Here is a 23,295-nt window from a genome sequence, read left to right on the forward strand (position 1 = left end):
TGTATAGCACTAGTGTAATATAAAAAATATTTCATGGTTGTATTACATGGGAAACAGGGTATAGCATTTGATATAAACAATTATAGTACAAGGGCTGTTTGTAAAACATGCATGCCCCCCATATGGGCTGTCCGTTGTAGTGGCAGCCATTGTGTGAATACGTTTATTGTCACTGTGACCTTGACCTTTGACCTAGTGACCTGAACATCAATAGGGGTCATCTGCGAGTCACGATCAATGTACCTATGAAGTGTCATGATCCTAGGCAAAAGCGTTTTTGAGTTATCATCCGAAAATCATTTTACTATTTCTGGTCACCTTGACCTTTGACCTTGTGACCTCAAAATCAAAAGGGGTCATCTGCGAGTCATGATCAATCTAACTATGAAGTTTCATGATCCTAGGCGTATGCATTCTTGAGTTATCATCCGAAAACAATTTTACTATTTCGGGTCACCGTGACCTTGACCTTTGACCTTGTGACCTCAAAATCAATAGGGGTCATTTGCAAGTCATGATCAATGTACCTATGAAGTTTCATGATCCTAGCCCCAAGCGTTCTTGAGTTATCATCCGGAAACCACCTGGTGGACGGACCGACCGACAGACCGACCGACCGACATGTGCAAAGCAATATACCCCCTCTTCTTCAAAGGGGGGCATAATAAATATAGCCTCTTTGAATAAAAGTATCAATTAACAAACATTACAAACCAGCATATAACAATTTGCTTTTAATGTGGAAAAAAAATGTGAACTACATTGAATTATAAATAGCGATGGATTGTATTACATGTACAAACATTATACATTATATCAATCATGCTAAATAAAAATAGCCTTTTTGAATAAAAATAGCAATAGACAAAATCTAATCACCGGCATATCACAATTTGCTTTGAATGTGAAAAATACATGATAAAAATAAACATAAAATAACATATCATATAACAGATAGGATCATGCAAGTACCAGAACATGCATATATGGCAGCGTCTTACAATTTTTGATCAGGATACATCCATGATATTTTACATTACAATATGTACATTACATCCATAAGAACATGAATACACATTTTTTTTTACATATTATTATTTACATTTAACAAGAAATAAAATTGTAAAAATCATATCACAATACAGGCATCTTTTAACTAGACAAATTACAAATATATTTTCAAACCTTTGTACAATTGTGCAATATCATAATGCAGATTTAAAAATAAATAATTAATTCCAAATACCAGTATTTCACTTAAATAGGAACACCAATAAATATTTGTTATGCAAGACAAACCAGAATTTGGAGTTGAATAAACTAATAACAATATCTTTTAATGAAACTATGATGTAAAATGTGCTGACTATAAAACACAACTGACAATTTCTTATATCAAAATCTAACAAATTCTTTCATGACCATTTAATCTATCCATGTTTTCATGACATGATTTTTGTAAACCATATACGCCAAAGTTACATTATACATAACACAATAAAATCCTTATGCCTTAACATTAGTGAATGTATGAATATTATTTGCAAAAATTTCAAAGCTAGATGATGTATGGTAATATAGATTTGACAAGAGACAAAATGCGTGTTTCTATTTTGTGTGTAACAATATATTCAATGTGAATTTCCCGCAGCAATATCCAAACATTAACAAGCAAACACGAGATTGGCTTTATCAATTATTGATGGGTTAACTTTATTTTATAATATATTTGTTGATTTTGAGTGTTTATGGGGCTTAAATAATGCTCTTAACATGATCAAAATCAAGACCTTCCATTTGCGAGGCTTGATGCCTGTCGATGAGGGGATGGAAATTGTGACCTCCCAATAAAACGGCTAAGTGGCCAATGGACAGTTGGTCCAAAGCAAGACCTTCCATTTGCAAAGCTTGGTGCCTATCTCTAAGTGGATGGAAACTGTGACCTTGCAGTCGCAAGGCTAAGTGGCCCACGGACAGGAGATCGAAATCAAGACCTTCCATTTGCAAGGCCTGCAGGTGCCAGTCGATGAGGGAATGGAAATTGTGACCTTAAAATCGCAAGGCTAAGTTACCAATGGAAAGGGAAGCAAAATCAGGGCCCATATTTACCAACACATTCTTAGAATTCAGAATAAAGAATAGACTTGGAACCAATATCAGTATTCGAATATATACAGGCCTCCACTGGTGATTATGTCATGAACAAACTGTTATATGGAGAATGATATAGGTAGGTGTTTAATGCCAAGTTTGACTCAAAATTCAAGCAATTCTATACTTTATCCATTTAAAGAATACTATTTAGTCTTAGACTTAAGTCTAAGAATTGTTTGGTGAATACGGGCCCAGCTCTTCCCAGGTGCAAGGCATGGTGGCTATCATATCATCAATGTTGACGTGATCATAAATATTGTATGTGACTAGTCGTCTAATCTGTAATGATCCTCATTTTGTTTCTTATGGTTGATGATGCAGTCATATAAAAACATTTCACCCACTATTGAAACCTGAAGATAAAAATATACATGTAAGCTGCGTAAGTATATATTGAACTATGTTTTCATTTCTCTGAGATAAATATACAAAACATATCACTTCAAACCATTTTTTGTAGCAGTTCTGAACAATGATAGATTATATTTTGACGAATAAAATCAAAATTGTTCGTAGTAGTACAAAACAATGAAAGATGATATTTCAAGTAGTAAAATCATAATAACACTTTAAAACTAATACCTTTTTGTATGTAATTATACCAAAATGTAAGTAACACATTCATGAACAAAAACAATTACTTTTAATTATATAATATATTCAAGGACAAAACTGATCAAGTGCGGTTCATGTCAGGTAACAAAACTTTTACTCTCCCAAAATCCAATTAAATGGCCAGTCAACTGCATATGTTACTTGACCTGAATATTTTCACATGCATGAGGGCGGTTATTATGAAAATAATTCCTGGTCTGCGCAATTTTATGCAGCTTAGTCTGAGAGCGCACAGACTCAGAAAGTGAAATAATTTTATGAATCTATATTATTAAGCACAGATAAAAGACAGCAAGTATTCTCTATTTTGATCAAAATTATTCTTTGGAGAATACCCTGGGTCGCTGGGTTAAATTTGACCTAATTTGGCTCAAAATTAAATTTTTCCTCTGAAAGGTCACAGGGGCAGGTTCACCCATCTTATGAAGAGGCTGATGAACACGTAAAAAAACTTTGAAATACACTGTAACTCCAATATAGCGCGGTCAATGGGGTCCAAGCCGCGAAACAGCGTTATAACGGATCCGCGTTATAGGTTTTGAGCTCATTTACTGCAGGTCGCTATAAACAAAACAGGTATAGATTAGCCTATAATATAGGTCATGTATATTGCCATGCTGTGTTGACGCAAATACATGCATATAAACCGAATCGTATCGATAACAGTATACATACCGCTTTTCTTATATGCACATTTATCCGATAATCCAATAAAATTGCAACATCACTTAAAAAATAATAATCTTGAACATTAATGACGTTATATGTTTAAGAAATTCGTAAACACCACCGTGCGCATATATGCCATTTTCAGAAGTGTTAAGAGTACAGTGCATTATGGGGCAGAGCTTTCATTGGACGAGCGACTTTAAATTTAGATTGAATGCAATACGACTCATGTACAAAAAATTGTTTTATTGCGCCATACGCATGCAAAAAACGTGTTTCCCGGGGACTTTCTGATACCGCGCGAAAATGAAAGTGAAACTCTGTTAACAATTACCGGTACACTGCGTTCGCATGTAAATAAATCGTCTGCATTATTTAATTTTTTATACACGAACTGAAAGATTAAATGACATAATACTAGAATGATAATGAAATGACAGAAAAAGTTGTTTTATGCAGTAGGCAGTATATTTCACAGCCGCTCATTTAATATAGTCAAACTGCAACCATATCAAAGTAAGAATGTTTCAATCGTTTTGAATTACTTGAATTGTATAACTATCCCGCTTGCACTTAACTTATGGAAATTATCGCACTGAACCGCTCTGATGAGGAATACATGTAATAAACACTGGCACGCGAGTTTTTCACACCTTTATTGACATTACACAACAGATTAACACCAATTAGCTGTCGGTGTTTTTTATCCTCGAGGCGATTATAATCGGTTCAACGGACGGTTGAATAAAGCAATCAACATGACTGTGATTGCCGCCATCTTTGAATTGTCTGAAAATACATGAAGTTGCATAATACGGATTTGAATCAGAAATCAAATGGAAGGTTGGAGAAAAAATGGGATCCAAGCACCCTCCGCGTTATATTGGATTCAGCGTTATAACGGAGCGCTTTATATTGGAGTTACAGTGTACACACACACGGACTGCAAGTATTTACCCCTTTCTTGTTAGCCTGAAGGATTTTGTTTGTTGATAGATCAAACTCCAGCTTCGAGGCTATCAGTAGACTGAAAACAGCTTTTGTTCCTGTAACAGAATAATCTTGAAATATTTAAAAAACAAAATTGAGCATCTACGATATTAAATATCTACTTTTTTGTATTCTAGTAACATGCATTCTTTTAACCCATTTATGCCTAGCATCTAGAAAATAGGCCTTGGCAAACAGCGTAGACCAAGATGAGATACCGCATGATGCGGCGTCTCATCAGGGTCTGCGCTGTTTACTTAAAGGATTTAATGTAAGAAATAATCTAAATATAAAAATATATATACTACCTAATTTTGGAAATAAATTGATCCAATTTAGAAGGTTGGGAGAGTCCACTAGGCTTAAATGGGTTAAAATTGTAGCTGGTTAAAATTGTAGCTAACTTATATTTGATTTAAACTTGGAAGTACATTGGATTCAGCACGTATTTAATGCCATTATATCTACGATATTTACCCAAATACAGCTAAATTAATTTTTGAGCTTAAATTAACCTACAAAACACTTGTTGAATATTATTTTTACTCACATAAATATTTGTTCAGTTTATGTTGCTTATCTTCACAATTTTCTGTAAGTGTGTATTGGCCTCTACCAATAGTTGTTTTAAAATATGTTAAAGTCCATAAATTTTATTAAGTGTATGTTTTTCTCCATATGTTAAAGTTTCAGTGTATATTAACACCCATAAAATCATGAACCTACATTTTACCCCGTTAATTCTTTTATTAATGTTAGTAGCCACGTACCTTCTTGTTTGGCATTTATTTACCCCATACAATTAGCCCTGCACCCACAAATTCTTGTTCTTTGTGAATTTTTCGTTTATTTAAATATCATAAAAAGCTTTTTTTCTTATATTTGCCCCCTTACACACTATGTATTAATTGCTCTGACACATCAGTTACCTATTGTATCTTCGTGTGATAAGTCACCTATAATTACCAGTTTTTTTCACCATTTTGGGAATGGGGCCGGGTCCCTTTGGATTGGAAAAATTCCAGACGTTTTTGACTTATATTTGAAAATAAATTGTGTTGACCTTATGCTTACGTATACTTTAAAGTTGATAATAAAAGTGATTTCAGTATTATATTTTCTAAAGTTAAACTTATAAAGCTTGATTCAAAGATAATTGACATGTTTAGACTTATAAAAAAAATTCTTCTTTTGAAACCTTCAATAGGGAATTAAAAGGTCCCATTGAGGAAAAATATAGAAAAAATTCCATTGGGAATGCGTATATCTACATGTACAAGACCCAAATTTGAACAAAAAATCAACACAGATTGCGTTTCGTGATATAACATCACTTACCTATTGTTTCATGATATAACATCACTTACCCAGGTGCTTTTTTTCGTTCAAATTTGCGTCCAGTAGGGTGAACCTTTCCCAATGGAAAAAAGTATATATTTTTCCCCAAAATGGGACCTAAAAAATCTCAATTGAAGGTTTCCAAAAAATATTTTGTTTAATAAGTCTAAACATGTCATTCATCTCTAAATCCAGCTCTCTCAGTTGAACCTTAGAAAATATTGAAATCACTTTTATTATTAATTTTCAAGTGTTTCTAAGCATAAAATCAACAACATTAATTTCCCAATTTTAGTCAAAAGGACTCGATATTTCCCAATCCAAAGGGACCTGTCCACATACCCAAAATAGTAAAAACAAACATTGTTACCTATTGTTGCTCCATGTGATTTGACCAGGGCCGTCATTCCGGCCTGCGTGTCCTGGAAAGTCCCAGTGAACTGAATATTGTATCCATCCAATGTGCTGCAACATAATGAATGGTAGTATAAACACATATAGCAAAATACGCATATAACAGACTGACATTTATAACTATTCAATGTGTTACCAGTCACAAATTCCATTTGAAAGTTTCAACAATCTATCTGAAATACTTTCAGAGTCATTGCAAGATCCATATTTCGACAGATAGAAACAAGAAACCGTCGGAGACGGGTGATGCTCCCTAAAGGTTTTTTTGTCACAATATTGCACTATGTATTCAGATAAAAAGGAAACGTCTTGAAGGGCATAACTTTGGACAAAATGATACGATGGATGGTTTAGCAACTTAAAAATTTCAAAGGGCCATAACTCTCTAAATAAATCATCTAACCAGAACCCACTAATAACATGCGCATCTCCTCAAGGTAGTCAAGCTTCCCATAAAGCTTCATTGAAGTCCAGTCAGTAGTTGGGGAGAAATGCCCGGACAAGAATTGCACTATATGTACAGTTTATAGAAAATTTCAAAGGGCCTTAACTCTGTGAAAAATCATCCGACCACAACCAGCTGATAATATGCTTATCTCCTGTTGGTAGTGAAGCTTCCCATAAAGTTTCATTGAATTCCCGTGATAAGTTGCTGAGAAATAGCTCGGACAAGAATTGCACTATATGTACAATGAAAAATTTCAAAGGGCCATAACTCTGTGAAAAATCATCTGACCATAACCGGCTGATAATATGCACATCTCCTGTTGGTAGTGAAGCTTCCCATAAAGCTTCATTGAAGTCCCGTACTAAGTTGCTGAGAAATAGCTCAGACAAGAATTGCATAATATGTACAATGGAAAATTTCAAAGGGCCATAACTACGTAAAAAATATTCTGACCAGAACCGGCTGATAATATGCACATCTCCTCTTGGTAGTGAAGCTTCACATTAAGTTTCATTGAATTCCGGTCATTAGTTGCTGAGAAATAGCCCGGACAAGAATTGCACTATATGTACAGTTAATGGAAATTTTCAAAGAGCCATAACTCTGTGCAAAATCATCCGACGAGAACCGGCTGATAATTTGCACATCTCCTCTTGGTAGTGAAGCTTCTCATAAAGTTTAATTGAATTCTGGTCATTAATTGCTGAGAAATAGCCCGGACAAAAATGTGCACGGACAGACGGACGGACGCACGGACAGACGAAGAGGCGACTATATGCTCCCCCAAATTTTTTGGGGGAGCATAACAACAGAAACACAAACAGACAGCAGTGGATAAACCTCAAGTTCAAGTCTGAAGAAGTTAAAAAAAAGGTTTCATACAAAAAGTAAAAAAAAGCATGAACTTTGCTTCTGATTTAATAAAGTCAACAGTTTACAAAAGGCCCATTTGAACTCATAACAATTATATTCCTTATATAGTTATTGCTATAAAATAAAAAAATTGACGGAGGTCCGATATCACCAAACAATTTTTAGACTTAAGTCTATGAATGAAGAATACTCTTTAAATTGGAATGTTTAAGAATTGCTTTAAATCTTGAGTAAAATTTTGCATTTTCTTCCTCTATCTACATCATTTTTTATGTAGAACATTTTGTTAGTTTAAACCTATTTATTTTAGCTCGATTGCATAGAAAGCCTTAGGCTTATTTGAAACGCTCTCGAGTCCGTTTCCTGGGACTAGAACCAGTACTTGGTGTCTATGGGGGAAATCTAAAGAACGCTCCCACAGTGGGGATTGAACCCATGACCTCCTGGTCGCTAGGCGGACACCATATCCACTACGCCACAGCGACCTTGACACATTTTGTTAAGGACATTATCTCCAGTGGTAGTTATATATTCACATGTGGAACAAAAATCTTTATCAATATTATTACTATCACTATAGTAACAGTTAAATAACCCATTTTCTTCAGACTCTCCCCTTATTGCCGCTGCACAGACCTTGATGTAGGCATGGCTATAGCCTGGTCATGCTTGGTTTTCAACATCTCAGTGTCTGTTAATTCGTCTATTGTAAGCTTTCCTCCCTTCTTCTTCCCTTTGCCTTTCTTGCCATCTGCTGTGCTACAAGCAGCCGATGTTGGTTTTGGTGGTGACTACAACATCAAAAGCTGATTTGAAAAATTATTTCAATAATATGATATTTGGTTATAAAATGTGGCCATTGAGAGAAATTAGATTACTGGTTGTTTTATCTCGCTGATATAATATCTTTACAAATTTCTATGTTAAAAAAGCCCCGTAATTTTAAGAAATTTCATACGATCACATTTCACTCATGAATTCATTTTAATACAGAAATATATACTTTGTGCTATATCTCATTAATCATTCTGACAGAACTAGCTGACCAAAACAACAGCATTATCCTGCTTAATATATATTGTATGTGGAATGTGAAAAGGGGGTTTAATGCATGTGGGTAAAGTGTCAGCCCTGATTAGGGGCTTATCTGGGCCGACACTTAACACACATGCATTAAACCCTCTTTTCACAGAGCTCTGCCCATATATTTGATTTATCCCATTTTGCTTATTAGCTCATTTTGATATGTGAATTTTGTTTAGTATTGTATACAGTTTGAAAGAAATGCCTCAAGCATTCTTCTTATAAACCAGGGTACCCAAAATGCTCAACCTAACAAGCACACTGATCCATTTCATTGGATCTTGAATAAATGTGACATTTTATGAAAAGCAAGCTTAACCCATTTCTTCTCAGAAGAAATGTGAAAATGACATTATGCTGCAACCAGCATAAAACTCGCAGACTGTTCAGGTTTTATGCTGTTTGCTGCTCTTCAGACCACAGTATTAAAAATGAAGCCTTTAACATTTGAATCTAGTAAGAGAGGTCTTAAATTATGTATGATTTTCTCAGGGACTATGAACGAGCAAATGCCTATCTGTGTGGTAAAAGGTAAAATCCTACTGTGTATTTGAATTCTCCGGCATTCGGCTGATAGTGGACAATATACTGTGGCAGAATGTGATACTTGTTAAAGATGACAAGCTCTTTCTTGCAGGGAGACACGTGGGAATCGTAACCTTTCATCAAGGAATGCCCGTGAATAAGCTTCGTACACTGATAGGCCTGAAATATCATGTAAGTTCCTATTAATGAATCAATACATGTAGCCATTCAATGCAATACTATTTGGGCAGCACTCTGCAAAAACCGGGCTTAATGTGCGTAGCCCTTTGCATGCTGGGAAATTTGTCGTCTGCTAAAATGCCTTCTGCTGAATTTCTAAAATTAGCATTTTCTTCGATTTTTTTCAAAGAATACTATCAGAATAGCAAACAGTTTGGATCCTGATGAGACGCCACATTCTGTGGCATCTCATCTGGATCCAAACTGTTTGCAAAGGCCTTCAAAATTTGGTTCCAGCACTGAAAGGGTTAATCAGGAAAAATAAACGCAATAAATATGAAAAGGACCGGAATTCATCCAATATTGGCTGGGCCAAAAAGAACACTTTTAAATTAGGTGTACATGTAATAAGCTGTGAAATAAGTTAAAAATCTACCCAGCTGGTAAAAAGGCTATTATTTTCCAGCCTATATAATTGAAATTTCATAGTGTTACATTTAACAAAGGGCCATAATTCTGCCAAAGTTGGTCAATGCCAAATTCTTGTTTCTAAAGTACAACATATCAATTGAACATCATCAAAAACTATTATTGATTCTCGTACTGGAAAAATTGTTTTATATTAAAATGTCATACCATATAAGCATGCACAGTCATCACAGGCTAATAATGGAAGACACTTTCTGCCTTCACTGAATTTTCTTTTAGACCCGACTTTCTTTAAAACAAATGTTCATATAAAGTGTCATCCAAGATAGGCCTGTGCGAACTGCACAATCTGATCTTGGACGTGACTAAGCTCATGAACTTTATCCAGTTTCCTCAGAACAAGGCTTAATTTTAACATCAAAAACAAGATTTTATACTTTGCCGGGTAGAACTTGGCAGAGTAGCAGTTGGGTTGCGCCCTGGATATATCCCATGGAGTAGGCAGGGTATTCGCTGAAGTAGACACCCTTTCCGTACCAGCCTGTGTCTGTACGATGAGCATGGCCATTGTCGCCTGAATCATTGGCATAAAACACTTAAATGTGGTATTATAAATTTGAAGACTGAGCAAAAAATATGCACATGAGCAATGTGTTGGCCCATATTAGCCTGTGCAGTCTGTCAGGCTAATGAGGGACACAACTTTCCCTTGTTATGGTAACAGACTGCACAGGCTAATCAGGGATGACACCAAATGCACATGCATTAAATCCATTTTCACAGAACAAGGCTCTGTATTGTTGACTCAATTAATTTATCAACAATAAATATTTTTTCAAACCAAACAATTATATTTGCAAAAACTGTATTCAGAAACATTTGAAACACACCAATCCATCTTAAAACTGAAGAATAGGAATTCCTCTTCAAAGACAAAAGCTCAAACCAAAAATCCAAATATACATTTTACTGCAACAAAATACAGGTACATCATTCCTTCATATTGAATAGCAAACACTGCTATTAAAGTGCAAGGCATAGTTAACTGTATTTTACTTAAATAAATCTATTTGAATTGCATTCTGAGAAAAGGGGGTCTAATGGATGTGCGTAAAGTGTCGTCCCAGATTAGCCTAAAAGACCAATCAATACAACACTTTCCGCTTTTATGACATTTTTCATTTTAAGAAAGTCTCTTCTTAGCAAACATCTTGTTAAGGCATTAAGTGTCTTCCCAGATTAGCATTTGCAGTCTGCAAGGACTAATCATAGACGATGCTTTCAGCTTTTATGACATTTTTTGTTCTAAGAAAGTCTCTTCTTAGCAAAAACCCTCTAAAGGCGGAAAATATTGTCGCTGCGGACTGCACAGGCTAATCTGGGACGACACCTTAAGCACATCCAATTTTATACACAAAATACTACTCACCGGGTATTTTGAAGCCAGTCTCACATATAGGCTTGATATTCGTCTCCATTGTGCCATGAAACGCCAACACAGGGTAAGAAAACTCCTCCCCATGCTTCTTCTTTAAGCTTTCTCGACATTCCCTACGAGCAAAAGGTCAAGGTTTAAAGCTTAGGGTTTATGGTCTATTGATGATGGTTCATGTTCAGACAACTCTAACATTTAGCCCTACAATTACTGAGATGAAGGTTGTCAGTTTAACCTTTTCAAACTTAGAAGCAAAGTGAAAATGGTGATGTGTAAACAGCATAAAAACACATCAGCCTGCGAGTAACTCGCTTTCTGTTCAGGTTTAATGCTGTTTGCTGCTCATCAGTATCTAAGGGATGGAACTGAAGCCTTTACAACTTGGATCTAGTAAGAAAGGTCTTTAATTAAATGTAACTTTCTAAGGTACTACAAATGCATTAAAATATGTCTCTACGTGGTAAAGGGTCAAACTCAGTATGCAGCTATGGTATTATTTGCCTCAAAAGGTACGAATTTATACCTTAGAGAGGAGCAAGCATGGGATTAACTTTTGTTCAGAAATAAACAACGGTTTGAGTGGGATTCAAACCAGGGACCTTCAGATTCCTAGACCAGCATCCCACCACTGTTCCCAAAAGAAATAAATTAAAAGAACCACAATATAGAAAGAAGCCGAGTAAATTTCCATCTTATAAAGAACATGCACGTTACAAAACAAAACCATGCAATCTATAAAAAGACAAAATGTCTACTGATAGATTAACAGAAACTGTCAACAGAAAATTAACTATAATATAAGTAGCATCAGTCACTAGCTGACCACAAATGCTCACAAAATTCAAATTTCACACAAGCACTTAACTGTTACTTGTGATTCAGACTTGCTCAGAATCGGAGATACAAATTTGCGCGACTCTGAACTTTTCTAAGTCTCAGGCAAAAATGTAAAGGGATAAACTTGGGATTACTGAGCACAGCTGATTGGCTAAATTTGCAAAACTGATTGGCCAGGTCCCTACGCAGGCCCGGGCCCTCCACCCTAAGCTGGCTGTCTAGTTAGGATTTATTTAAATAATGGGCCTACTGCAAGTTTTCTCAGATGAAATGGCCCACAGTGCACTTTCTCTCAATACAAAAGAGGAGTTATGTTTTATTGTCCCTAATTAACAAAGGCATTAGCGCTACTTTACTCGCCAGTAGAGACAAGCTTCTAGGCAATGTTTTTTTATCGCACATCCACAATTAGTCAATTACCCCTTGTGATCCTGAATGCTTCATCTATCGATGGTCAATGTAACACGTCTTTTGACTGGCCAAGGAAAGACAAGCAGCGAATGAAAGCAAATGATAAGGACTAACTTGCAGTATGTTCAGGTTTTATGCTGTTTGCTGCTTATCAGTATCTGAGGGTTGGAAATGAAACCTTTAAAACTTGAATCTAGTAAGAAATGTATTTAATTAAATGTAACTTTCTAAGGGACAACAAATGCGTCAAAATACATATCTAAGTGGTGAAGGGTTAAGCATTACAATTCACCTTGAAAAGTGCCAAATTAAAAAAGATAGGGTGGGAAGACCCCTCTCGCACCCTCCCTGTGTACGGCCCTGTTGGCTATCATTTGTTCAGAAATGTGCTGAAATGAAGCAATTAAACTAACCTGAAATGATGCACCAGATCTGGATTGAGGACGTATTCCACTTTCACTAAATTGGTTTTACTGAAATGAAGCCACATAAAAAGTTTGAAAAAAATAAACATATGAAAAAACTGAAATAATATCTTAATTAATACATTATGAACTGTACTGTATACAGATCACACATTATAATTCATCCACAACGTTTGCAACATAAATTTAAACAGTGCAATAGAAACATATATATACTTATTACCAATAATTAATAAAATATGCTTTAAAGAGAAACAAATGTTATCATTTAAAGCTTACATTTAAACATAATTTGCACAATTTCTGAAAACACATACATTAACTCTTAATTCTACCTGCAGAAAACATTACAGAATAAGTATGAATTCAGAATCATTGGTTAACTAGGTTTTTTTTATCAAACAGAGAACATAATGACATCCTCATGTGATACACAGGCTCTTCAGAAATTCATCTGAAACAAGAGTGCCATGAGCCCTAATGTGTTCATCTGAGACCACAGAGGCACAGAACTTTTCAGAGAGGGCAGAATTCAGAAGAATAAAAAACTTAATGATATATGAATATTTAATTTATAGGTGCAATATTATGAAAAACTTTTGATAATTGAATCTTTCCAGTTAGGAACATACATGTTGATATTAATTTATGGCAGACAGCTCTATTGAAACAACAAGTAATTGGCTGTGTCACCTCAAAAACTAGGAGACTATTTGGCTACAACTGCTTATCAGGTTTTAAATTCAGAAACCAACAAATCAACACCTCTTCATGCATTACTATGACACCAGCAATCCAAAACGCTACAGTTTTTATTAGTTGGTAAAAAATATTACAGTGGAGTGCCATGAACACAGAATATGGTAAATACTTCTTTGTATAATTGGTTTGTGCCACGCAAAATTCAAATCAAATGGGCAAATGATAGATTATGCATAAGTGACATAACTGCAAGCAACATAGTCTACCAAATATCCGCACATTAAACTTATAAACACATAGATACTAATAATAATTTGCCACAAAATGCTCGAAAAAGAAACACTTGGAATTATTGGAGCAGTGATTTTTTTTGCTTAAAATTACAGCCGAAATTCGGCTGCTTCCCAATCACAAAAATCCACGTTTTTTCCCCAAAATCTGATAAAAATTTCCCCCCCAAAAAATAAAAATCCCCCCCCCCCCCTATTTTTTTAAAGAAAGAATTAAGTCTCTTATGATTTAATTATGATTTCTTAACCCTAGATCTCAACTTTATTTTTTATACATCCTACACAATATATCACTTTAGTTTAGTCCTTTTTGTAGATAAATAATTCCTTAATTTGCCACTTTTATTGATATAAAAAACCCAATTTGACCAGACTCCTTTTCCTAAAATGGCTTAAGAAAACCCCCTGAACATGAACTTGAAAACAATATTAATTCTGTTACTTATAATCATATTTATAATGCTTAAATTTTCCCAATTTCATGGTTAATCGCACTATTTTTCCCAATTTCACGGTTTATCACGCTAATTTTCCCAATTCAAATGGCACAGGCTGTAACAAATAAAAGCAAAAAAAATCACTGGAGGAATTAAAAAAACACAAACACTATAAGCACTTAATAAAACAGCTAGGAAAACTAGGAGCTGCTGGAGAGCCCTGTAACAACAAATACAAACTTTCTGACTCTTTCAACTCTTTATCAGCATCTAAGTTTGTTATGATTTTTTAATTACTAATAAAAAAACGCAAGCCTTTCAAAATGCAGGTCTACTAGTAATGCAAGAACAACTGTAGATTTGTTGACAATTTTTTAGTTTAGTACGGCACTCACGTCATTCCGGTATTTAGCAGCCTATAAAACTGAGACTCTGCCAGACGGAAGTGGGTCTGGGCTGCAGATCCCTCCTTGTATGACCTTTCTGGGTACAGATCAAAGTACTTGACCTCTTTCCCTTCCAAGGCTTCCTTTTCACCTTCCATTAGCAGAAGACCACCTGCAACCTTCATGACAGTTCCTACATAAGTTGATATTAGCCGTACACTGTGAAAAGGGTGTTTAATGCATGTGCACAAATTGTTGTTCTAAATAGGCCTGTGCAGTCTGCTTAGGCTAATCAGGGACGACATTTTCGGCTTTTATTGTATTTTTTGTTTAAAGACAGTCTCTTCTTAGGAAAAATCCAGTTTAGGCGGAAAGTGTTGTCCCCGAGTAGCTTGTGCAGACTACACAGGCTAATCTGGGACTCTACGCACATGCATTAAACCCCTTTTTAACATAGCACAGCTCATATGAAACTTCATAGGTATAAAAAAATTCCCAAAAGCTTCCAAAAAGTGTCAGTCTTCAGTCCAACAACCTTACAAACTTGCTGGACCAAAATGAAATTACGGGATCAATTCTAAGTGAATAACTTTTGAATCCACATAAAATATGTCGGTCTCATAAGTCGGAAAGTTGGTTTCAGGAAAGTCTGCTTAGTCTGGTATAACTCTATTAAATACATCAACATGCTGAAATACACTAATGAGATATTGGAGACAAATGGGATAAAGTTAAAGCTAATTTAATTTAACTTACATACATTTATACAAATGGTATACCATCTTTTATGTGTACATATCAGTTCATTGTATTGTAAAACAAATATTAATTTCTTCTTGCATATTATCTTCTTTGTTTATCTAAGGACAGCTACCAAATGATGTTGCAAAAACTTGAATTCCAATGGAAATGGAACTTTTATGGAAGTATTATTTATAAGTATTATTGTCAGGTGCACATTTCAGAGTGTAGATTTGTTTGTATAAATAAATGTTAACGTAACAGGGATATAAGTTAGCTGTTGCTCACTTAGCCCTTGAACCATACAAGATACATTTTAAATGCCAGTTTTTAACCCTGATCTAGTATCAAAGGCCTCCATGGCGTAGTGGATATGGTGTTTGCCCAGCAATCGGGATGTTACGGGTGAGATTCCCACTGTTGAAGCGTTTTTTCGATATCTACCAGAGACATTACCATAATTACTCTATGTTTTGGACACTCTAAGTTTTCGGACACCCCCTTTTTTAGCAAAAATATTTTTTGTGACTCTTTATTTTCGGACACAGGAGTTTTCGTCCGTTATTTATGTCTCTAAGTTTTCGGACAGTATATTTTACAGCGCTATTTTACCAAATTTGGAACCTGTTTTCGATATCTAATGACACTTCGATCGTGGGGTTTTACAACCAGATTAACATCATCAAACATTGCGGATGCTTGCCTGAGGGCAATGGACCATTACATTTGTGTTATTGGGTAAATAACCTTGTAAACCGGTATTAAACAATGGTTTCGCTCGATAGCATAAGCGTTATGACAATTATCAGGGGTAGTGCCAATAAACAGTTCAATTATCTACCGCAATGGTACTACCCCTTCTCAGTAAAATAACTGTGACAAATACAAAAAATATGTTTCAAATTGTGATGCACCCTATTACAAGTTTTACGAGCAATGGAAGGTGTTACACAACAACTATCGGAAATGAACAAACAAAGAATTCATGGTTTGCTTTTTTATTGTGTTAATTACAGGTTTAAACAAGCGTGTATCGGTACATCACATGCTCATTTTTTAACTCGTTGGTCAAAGTACAACCTTGAAGTAACTTTCTGTCAAATAAATTAAGCATTTACAATTATTTAAAATGCAGTGCAAACATGTATAACTGTAATTTATACTATACGGCATTGTATTTTACAAGCGCGTGCTATTACCGGTAGTCGTTGATACAATTGACGCTATTTTCGGACACTTCCATTTTCGACTCTAAGTTTTCGGACACCTGTATTTTGTTAATATTTTTCGTATCTAAGTTTTCGGACACGAAAAAAAATAATTATTTTTAAGTGTCCGAAAACATAGAGTAATTAGTGAGTAATTAGTAAGTAGTGGGCCATATACCCAGGAAACCGGTATGCAGATTATCTCGAAATCATTGAAACAAAACTGAATAATTACATACAATCAACACTAAATTACGCTGCACATACACAGCACTTGATTTTGCAGTAATTAATTTTGTACCTCTTTTTGCAGCCTGCTCACTTCTTCCTCCTTCTTCTTCACTTCTTTCTTTGTTGCTTCAAGTTCTTCTTGCAGTTTCTGTTTGGCTTCAAATGCTTTCTTGATCAGCTCTTTACGTTCCTCTTCGGTCATCTTACTGTAGCTTTTTACTAGTGACATGCCTCGTTTTAGGATATCTTCTGACTTCACACCATCCTTTTTCTTGTCATTTGATTCCTAAAGATTTAAAATAATTCTTGCTAAGATGACGATACTTTTTTCAAAAAGGCTTCAGATTATGATTGTTATTGAATGTGTTTTGGGCTGGGTCATATTTCATAGACGACCCTCAAAAATAGCTTGTCAAGTCATCGTAACATTACTGTTTGAGACAACCCAACTTACACAAATAAATTGTCTCACATAAAATACAAGGTCTTAATTTTTTTGTTGGGGGGGGGGGGGGGCAAGTTCACAAGAAAGACATGGTCATGTTTACACTCACGTTCAGACTTTTTGTGAACACAATATTTCATTGATAGCTCTTCTAGGCTCTTCAGCCAATCATCAATAACAAGTGTTTTCCCTCTTATTTGATTGCTTCTATCTTTATATGGGTGGGCTGTGCATATATGGATTTATATTTTACACAGTATTTTACCTTATAATCAAAGATATATTTCCATAGTTGTACATGTAAAAAAACAATACAAAAACAACAATTCCCAGACCTACCTACCCACCTGTCTGTTATAGGCACATTATCCCAAACAAACATTTAAAAAAATGGTGATATTTATTCAATAGTTCAGCATGGAACTTTATCTATCTGGTCTTGTGAATCCACAATGCATACTGTTTGTCTTTAATAATGTTTGAACATTTTATACTTGTAACTGGGATTCCTGGTTAAACGATGATTTCTGAATCTAAATATGAAGTCAGAGACTTTTTGGAGGCCCATTTGGGATAAATATTAGGACTTATTACCCTACTCAAAAGATAGGTATTTTTCCTGAATAGCCAATTTAACAGTTTCATTCCAATGAAAACTTAACAAAAATTGACAGACTTAGGGGCATTTGTGTACATGATATTTATATAAAAAGAAGTTATAGCATAATACAAATTAGCATTTGTAGCAAAGTATTTAATAAACGTTTCAAAACAAATCAAACTAGAAATGGCGCAGCAGAGGCCGACGCGTATCCCCACCCCACATGTTTGACCCAGGAGCGCCCCAGGGTTGGTAATGGGGCCATGCATAGTTGAGATTTACCATATTGTCATAAGAGAAGTTCAGTATCAGTTAGAAATGAATTGGTGTAGAAATAAAGAAACTATAGTAAAAGGCAATTATTGGTGGGCGTGGCCTATGTGGGCGGGGCGCCCCAGGGTTGGTAATGTGGCCATGCATAGCTGAGATTGACCGCATTGTCATAAGAAAGGTTCAGTATCAATTTGAATCGGTGTAGAAATGAAGAAATTATAGTAAAACTGCAATTTTGGGTGGGCGTGGCCTATGTAAGCTGGTCGCCGCAGGGTTGGTAATGGGGCCATGCATAGTTGAGATTGACCGTATTGTCATAAGAGAGGTTCCGTATCAATTTGAAGACAATCGGTATAGAAATGAAGAAATTATAGTTAAATAACCTAAAAAAAATCAGTGAAAATCTCTGACCTGGCCCCGCCAGAACCCCCGTAACTTTTGACCCAGGGGTCAGATCAAAATTCCAAATAGTGCAGGGTCGCACATATACTCATAGCTACCATGCGTGTAAGTTTCAAGGTTCTAGTGCTTATAGTGTAGGAGGAGAAAGTGGCCAGGACGGACAGAGGGATGGCGGAGATAACCACAATATCCCCACGCTTTTCAAAAAGCGTAGGGATAACTATTAGCTTTGACCATGCCTATCAACAAACATATACCGATACTTCCCCTTTCTCTTTCCTCAAAGAGAAATACACTGGGAGTCATTTTCATTTTAAGGCTCTGATTTGATGTTATTTCTGTATATGTCAGACTGATTTATTGTTTATTGATTTAAAGAAGGTTAACAAGCTGCAAATAAATTAATATTTTAAAATTGATCATTTAATAACAGATTTTTTTATTATTTTTTATATAGATTTATTGATCAATAAACAATATAATTACATGCATGTAGCAATAGCAATACAAAAAAAAGAAAAAACAAGAGATGTGTTTGTCAGAGACACAATGCCCCCTATTGCACCGCTTTGAAGCCATAAATTTGACCTTTGACCTTAAACGATGACCTTGACCTTGACCTTTAGCCACTCAAAATGTGCAGCTCCATGAGATACACATGCATGCTAAATATCAAGTTGCTATCTTGAGTATTCAAAAAGTTATGACCAAACTTTAACGAAGATTAGTTTTAGGAACGAAAAATACAATGATATTTGACCTTTGACCTTGAAGGATGACCTTGACTTTTCACCACTCAAAATGTGCAGCTCTATGAGATACAAATGCATGCCAAATATGAAGTTGCTATCTTCAATATTGCAAGTTATAAAACTTTAACCAAGGTTAAAGATTGTGACACACACATACAATGACTGACTGACACAATGACAGACAGACAGACACGCCAAAAACAATACATGTATTTCCCCGATCTTTTGATCCGGGGGCATAAAAATACCAAAAACATATCTGTCGAAAGTCTTACACGAGACAGTAGCAAAATAATAATTATATACCATTTGACAAATAGATTAATGATAAAAATGCATATTCAGACTACAATTATAATGTGTTATGTTAAAATGATATTATGGACATCTTACATAGGGCTGTAACGAATACACTAGGTGACGAATACGATACGTATCACGAATACAGGGTGGCGAATATGAATATTTATTCGCGAATATGAATTTCAATGAACAAAAGTAATACTGACAACTTGACATGACATTATGTAGTATGAAACTATGAGTATTTGTCAATTTGATTAATTGAGTATTATTGCATACTGAAAATATGAAATATATAAAACAAGGGACAAAATTGTCACAAAACCAGGTTTTCATTGTGAAAAAAAAATCTGATAAAGGGAGAAAACTCAAACTGAACTTTTGAAATGACCAAAAAAAATTAACCCCCTTTGTAAGTTTTTTTTTTTTTATCCCCACGCTTTTTGAAAAAAAGGTGGGGATATTGTGGTTATCTCCGCCGTCCGTCCGTCCGTCCGTCTGTCTGTCTGTCTGTCCGTCCTGGCCACTATCTCCTCCTACACTAAAAGCACTAGAACCTTGAAACTTACACACATGGTAGCTATGAGCATATGTGCGACCCTGCACTATTTGGAATTTTGATCTGACCCCTGGGTCAAAAGTTATAGCGGTTGGGGTGGGGCCGCGTCAGAAATTATCACTCATTTTTTTAGGTTATTTTACATTTACTTCTTTATTTCTACACCGATTCACTTTAAATTGATACTGGACCTCTCTTATGACAATACGGTCAATCTCAACCATGCATGGCCCGATTCCCAACCCTGGGGCGCCCCGCCCACATAGGCCACACCCACCAAAAATTTCCATTTACTATAATTTTTTCATTTCTACACGGATGCACTTCAAATTGATACTGAACTTTTGTTATGACATTAGGGTCAATCTCAACTATGCATGGCCTCAATTCCAACCCTGGGGCGCCCGCCCACATAGGCCACACCCACCAAAAAATTCCATTTATTATAATTTTTTCATTTCTACACGGATTCACTTCAAATTGATACTGAACTTCTCTTATGACATTAGGGTCAATCTCAACTATGCATGGCCCCATAACCAACCCTGGGGCCCCGCCCACATAGACCACACCCACCCAAAATTGCCTTTACTATAATTTCTTCATTTCTACACCGATTCACTTCAAATTGATATTGAACTTCTCTTATGACAATACAGTCAATCTCAACTATGCATGGCCCCATTACCAACCCTGGGGCGCCCCGCCCACATAGACCACACCCACCCAAAATTGCCTTTTACTATAATTTCTTCATTTCTACACCGATTCACTTCAAATTGATACTGAACCTCTCTTATGACAATACGGTCAATCTCAACTATGCATGGCCCCATTACCAACTCTGGGGCCCCGCCCACATAGACCACGCCCACCCAAAATTGCCTTTTACTATAACTTCTTCATTTCTACACCAATTCACTTCTAATTGATGATGAACTTCTCTTATGACAATACGGTCAATCTCAGCTATGCATGGCCCCATTACCAACCCTGGGGCACACCTAGGTCAAACATTCGGCGTTGGGATACGCGTCGGTCTCTGCCGCGCCATTTCTAGTTTTAAATCTATTTTTAGTCGTGGCGACCTTGACATTGGAGATATTGACGTGATTCTTTCGTGGGACACACCGTCCCATGATGGTGAACAAATGTGCCAAATGATTTTAAAATCTCACAATGAATGACATAGTTATGGCCAGGACAAGCTCATTTATGGCCATTTTTGACCTTTGAACTCAAAGTGTGACCTTGACCTTGAAGTTATCGTCGTAATTATTTCGCACGACACACCGTCCAATGATGGTGAACAAATGTGCCAAATGATTTTAAAATCTGACGATGAACGACATAGTTATGGCTCGGACAAGCTCATTTATGGCCATTTTTGACCTTTGAACTCAAAGTGTGACCTTGACCTTGGAGATATCGACGTAATTATTTCGCGCGACACACCGTCCAATGATGGTGAACAAATGTGCCAAATGATTTTAAAATCTGACAATGAACGACATAGTTATGACCCGGACAAGCTTATTCCGCCAGTCCGCCAGCCAGCCAGCCCGCCAGCCAGCCCGCCCGCATTCGCCAATCTAATATTAACCAGTTTTTTCCTTCGGAAAACCTGGTTAAAAAACACTTTGAAATAACAAAACACTGACTAGAACTGCTTAAACTTCTAACAGAGTTTAAAAAAAACATTACTAGTACCAATAAAATCCTTGAGTAGAACAATTAAGGAACTTGACATGCTAGGTTCCACGTTTGTTGATAAGTTGCACAATCATTGTTGTAAAGATAAACAAAAAAAAAATTCCATCTGCTAATCCTTTGTGTGTATGTTTGAGCATCAAATGACTCGTATTTACCTAAATAAACATTAAACAACCATCGGAAGATTTTTCAATTCAATGGTGTAAATATTTAACCAAGGCCCGCCATTTTTGTTGATAATCTCTCTGTGTAACATAGTGGGTGGGGTAAACATGATGAAAAAAGCCAGAATAAGGAGAAGAATATTTAAATATAGGGGTTTATTGTATGAACCTTCATTTGTAAGGTAAAATAAGATGATAAAACTTTCAAACTCAAAACCATGTTATTTGTATTCGTCAATTATTCGGTTCGGGAGGTGGCGAATAACGAATACGATTCGTCCACAGCCGTATTCGAGTAATTCGAATATTCGAATGTATCATTACAGCCCTAATCTTACAGTTTATAGGTGTCTATCGCAACCGTTGTTTATTTTTGGTGTTTTCACTTCATATACACTTAAATGTTAATGCAGCATCAACATACTAAAACAATATCCTGGTAAGAGAAAAATAATGCATTTGAATATCAACCATACTTTCGTTTTGACAACTGATGCCAGAAATGATTCGATTAATGATGTGAAACTAAATCTAGTTTTAGTGCAGTTTCGTTCATACGACACAAAGACACTTTTTTGTTTTACGGATCATTTTGGCCAAAAGGACTGGGTGAGTCATGTAAAATATCGAATATAATATATATTTTTAATAAACAACTGGTAGCAAGATAAGTTGCAGATAATTGGTCAGTAACCACACTTGAAATAACTATTTTGACCAGTTAATTCTTTTCAGCTCAATTCAACAGTAAACAAATAATATCACTTTAAACCAAATTGTTATTCATCATTTAAGTTTAAGGTACTTAAACAGAGCTCCAGTTAAAGATTTAGTCTAAGGGATATTTTACCCCATGATATTATTGTTAATGGGTATTTAACTATTTTGTTTCTGCCATAATGGGTATTTAGGAATAATTAGGGGTATTTACCATTTCCATAGAAAACTGCCATAGCAAATGGCGTGTTTAATCTAGAAATATTATTATTTGTTACCGGTATGAATAAATGCAAACACAATAAATTTTAAATGATGATATGAACTGACTTTCTTTAAAATATTAAACTAACATGACTGTGTTGTATCTCTGTCTTGGGTCTTTCTTGCAAAAAAGCATATAGTATTCATATAGTACACAGACCTTATTTTGCAATTCAACTAAGTTATGGCACTGCTTGCACAATTGAAAATAATGTCATGATGCCTGTGGTCTACGTAAATTAACTATAAACTTCTTTAACAATCATATGGCTTAAAATTAT

At 35.5% G+C, this 23,295-nt stretch overlaps 1 protein-coding gene across 1 annotated transcript; it reads right to left on the reverse strand.

Annotated features, from left to right (window-relative positions):
- Positions 1–1,479: 1,479 nt before the first annotated feature.
- Positions 1,480–18,848, reverse strand: LOC127854572 (uncharacterized). The gene is made up of 11 exons (XM_052389635.1): positions 18,837–18,848; positions 16,892–17,107; positions 14,651–14,820; positions 12,815–12,874; positions 11,148–11,269; positions 10,156–10,292; positions 9,128–9,289; positions 8,138–8,292; positions 6,137–6,231; positions 4,396–4,484; positions 1,480–2,507 (listed from the first exon to the last, which is right to left on the reverse strand). Exons 1-11 carry the CDS (start codon positions 18,846–18,848, stop codon positions 2,421–2,423), a joined length of 1,305 nt encoding a protein of 434 aa, XP_052245595.1. The 3' UTR covers positions 1,480–2,420.
- Between the last annotated feature and the right edge of the window lie 4,447 nt (positions 18,849–23,295).

The sequence above is a fragment of the Dreissena polymorpha genome, chromosome 13, assembly GCF_020536995.1.
Source record: "Dreissena polymorpha isolate Duluth1 chromosome 13, UMN_Dpol_1.0, whole genome shotgun sequence".
Classification (NCBI taxonomy): Eukaryota; Metazoa; Mollusca; class Bivalvia; order Myida; family Dreissenidae; genus Dreissena; species Dreissena polymorpha.